Below are 3605 nucleotides of genomic sequence, written 5' to 3' on the forward strand. Positions count from 1 at the left end.
TCCTCGCTGAATAAGTATTCATTTCTTTCAAAGAAAAAATAATTACAATCAAATCTTTATGACCCCAAACTTTTGAACAATCAAAATGTTTAAAGGTTGAAGGTCAGTGCAAAAACAGGTATATGATCAATTTCTTAAAATGATCAGCTGATATTCTGATAATTATACCTTTGTATCTCCAACAAACTAAATGTAAATAATATGATAAGCATCTAAGAAAAACACAAGTTAAGTAAATACTACTGACAAAAGTTTGACGGGAAAAAAAAAAAACTTTAATTTATTATTAAAATGACATAAATAAAACTCACAAAGAGTCTAACAAATACAAATAGACAGATATGTACAAATGATTTCTCTATCGGACGGATAGCAGACAAAACTACAGAGTCACTTTTCAAACCGTTTTCAAACTAAACCGCAAAGTCTACAGAAAGCACATGGAAGCCTGTTACTGTTACTTACTGTAATACCATGAAAATGGGCATTAATTTCTATTTATTTACACACATATACACTTTAGTTAGTCAACAGCACGATTTGGTCTCATTAATCATTTAGGTAATATTATTAAGAACAATAAACACCATTGGCCCCATTTTTATGACTAACGTCTAAAATTCGAATGACGGTTTTTGCAAATATAGATCCTCTATGATTAAGTGATTGTCTCTCGCCAGGTCTTGACTGCATTACTTCATGCCACCATTGGATTGGAATGTTTCCATTCGACAGGCATTCTGATTGTCGAAACGACGAGAGGCTCTTCTGCATTCCCGCAGGAAGCAGTGTCTGTAGGATCTTCCCCTCAGATCGAGTCCTGAGAGTCACAGTCAGATGGATCTCAGTAGCTCTGTGCCACAGGCGTCCAGGACGCTGTAAGCCTGGCGATGGAGCTCTCAAACTGAGCGTCCCCCACGCCGACCTCGCTCAGGCCCGGGTCATACATAGAGGAGGGAGAGGACACGGGCAGAGAGGAGGTCAGCCCCGAGTAGGACACCGAGGAACCGCGCAGGAACTGAGACGTCAGGCCGCCCGAGATGGACCCCGATGCTGAGCCCGAGGGGGTGAGGGTCGTCCCCGCGACGGACCACAAGCTTGGGTACTGGCTGTAACACAGGAACCGCACAGTTAGCCAGTGAACCCACTATAAAACAGATCTTTGTTTAGATTAGAAGCACTGACCTGGTGTTGGAGGTAGTGTTGGTGCTGTGGGTCAGGGGGCCCATGCCACTGGAGTTGGGTATCTGGAGAGCCGACCAGCTATCGTGAGAAGCCAGACTTCCTGAAGAGTTGTCCATGTAGTTATCTACAAGCAAAACACAAGAACTAGATCAATGCAAAGGAATGGATCAACATTCAGGTCCAAGAAACTACACTCTTCCAAATGGGGGTTTTCACAGTGATGTCACGGAAGTGATGTTTTTTTCTCATTCTAAAAATCCAAAGAACCTTTTGTGGAATGGAAAGATTCCATGGATGTTTGAGGTTCTTCGTGGAACCATCGATGCTTTGTTTTTAGGGGTGATTAATGAACTAACACATTTATCATAGTGAATGTGCTCTTACTGCTGGTGGTGCTGCGGTGGGGGTAATGGCTGGGATACGGAGCAGCTCTGTGGTTCCTCAGGCTGGAGTATCTCTCACAGTACGAGCCAGAGGAGTGAACAGGGGCTCCGTTGAACTGAGGAGGGCTGCTGCTGGGGCCCATAGGGCCGTTACTGGGCAGGAACCAGCCGCTGACTGTTGGAGGAAGACATGCGTGTTAAATGTGACACTGCTTGAGGGGAGTTTCAGTAGTTTGTGATCTTTACTTACGTTGCGAGTATCCAGATTGCTGGTTGTCAGTGCTGTGGTCTGGGACGTCCTTGTGGTCACTTCTGTTGAAATCACGTTCAGTTATAATAATGTCAATAAGTACATAACTGAAAAATTATGTCTAGTAATTTTTTTTTTTATCGTACCTTTCTTTGGCATCCAGAAATGCTTTGGCAAATGGGTTGTGCTTGATCTTCAGAGCTGTGATCTGAAAATTAATCAGAGCATGTTTATATAGAGAAAAATGTTCTTCCTGCTACATTTTAAAGGTTGAGGACGCATCTCAGGCGTTATTCAACAAACACTCACCTCTTCATTCTGATAAGCTGTGACTGCAATAAACTGAGTCTCAGGAAAAGACTGACTGCTGATCATTTTCTGGATCCCACCCACTTTCACTATGTGAATCCTGGGCTCGTATTTGTGCAAAGAGTTCAACATAATCTAAAAAAAAAAAAAGAAGAAGAAATAAAATTAATTTCATAAGCTATCTACTGAATATAACTTAATATTTTAAATAATTAATTAAAACATTCCAGCTGCTAACAAAAACTGTATACGTTTTTAATTATTTGTTTCACCGTTGAGAACTGAAGAGTTTCTTTACCTGTCCTCCTCCGTTGAGTTTATTGGAGAGTTTGACTTTGCTGAAGGAGACGGGCGCTTTCATCCAGTGCGCGCCGAAGTTGGGTGAGTCTGGATGGATGTAGACGCAGCTCGGGCTCTGGGGCTCGGGTTTACCGCCCGGCACCCATTCACCGTTCACATATTTCCACCGATTATTATCGGCCGCCACGAAGTCCAGCAGGACCGAGTACATAGCGTTGGGGTCCAGACCGGTGACACTGGCTTTGAGCACGGGAAACATTCGCCTAGAAGAGGAGACAAAGATCGGTTAAACACATTTTAACAGAATTCACGACAAAACTAGACCTTTAATAAACGATGCAACCACAGGGACTTAGTGATTAATTAAAAAAAAAAAATAATAATGTATTTTAGATTAAGAGCATTAATGCAAAAAAATAAATAAAAATAAATAAATAAATAAATAAAAAAATAAAAAAAAAAAAAAAAATAAATAAATAAAAAAACCTAAAATATTTTCTTTAATTAAAAGGAAGTTTTTAGTGCATCTATCTTCAAATCTCAACTGACCTTCCAGTCTTCGTGACAATCATTTCATTAGTGAGCTCTTTAAATTTGCTCCATAACTCCGCGTCTTCTAGAGAAAGTTTAATATCCCGCTCGAGCGCGTCGCCCTTCTCGCTGCCCTCCTGAAACTCGCTCTTCACGGCGCTCAGGAGGTGATCCAGGCGCTGGTCGGGACTTGAGGAAGACATATTTCCGATCAAACAATATTGAGAAAAGTCCGAAAGCACTAAATCCTGTGGGGTCGCGATGCTTTGACAGCGCGTCTCGATCTGCGCTTTTAACGCGCCCGGGGCCTTTATAAAGGCCCGATACTGAGCTCCCGCTGTTACGGGGCGTGACCCGGAGCGCGAGACCAGGCCCACCGCGCCCTAATAGCGCCCGATAATTTGTCGCCACAAAACGGAAAGTATTTTAACTTACACAGAGGCCCATTACAAAGTGTTTGAAAGTCTACAGTCAATGAAAACGTTTAAGATACACCCCTTTGTGAAAAAAATAAATAACTAAAAATAATAATAATCAAGTAAAAAGAGGAAAATGACATCATGAACAAAGTAGCACAACTGTAACAATTCATTAATTTGGGCTACTGTCTTTCGTTGAAATCTTTCTCACACTTTTAGTTTATTGGG

The 3605-nt window shown here is 41.6% G+C and overlaps 1 protein-coding gene across 1 annotated transcript; it reads right to left on the minus strand.

Moving 5' to 3' along the window:
- Window positions 1-242: 242 nt before the first annotated feature.
- Window positions 243-3259, minus strand: LOC109098181 (T-box transcription factor T-A). The gene is made up of 8 exons (XM_042776025.1): window positions 2977-3259; window positions 2426-2690; window positions 2128-2262; window positions 1965-2026; window positions 1819-1880; window positions 1570-1743; window positions 1186-1309; window positions 243-1109 (listed from the first exon to the last, which is right to left on the minus strand). The coding sequence occupies exons 1-8, from the start codon at window positions 3159-3161 to the stop codon at window positions 845-847; spliced, it is 1272 nt and encodes a 423-aa protein (XP_042631959.1). The 5' UTR covers window positions 3162-3259; the 3' UTR covers window positions 243-844.
- Between the last annotated feature and the right edge of the window lie 346 nt (window positions 3260-3605).

The sequence above is a fragment of the Cyprinus carpio genome, chromosome A19 (assembly GCF_018340385.1).
Source record: "Cyprinus carpio isolate SPL01 chromosome A19, ASM1834038v1, whole genome shotgun sequence".
Lineage (NCBI taxonomy): Eukaryota > Metazoa > Chordata > Actinopteri > Cypriniformes > Cyprinidae > Cyprinus > Cyprinus carpio.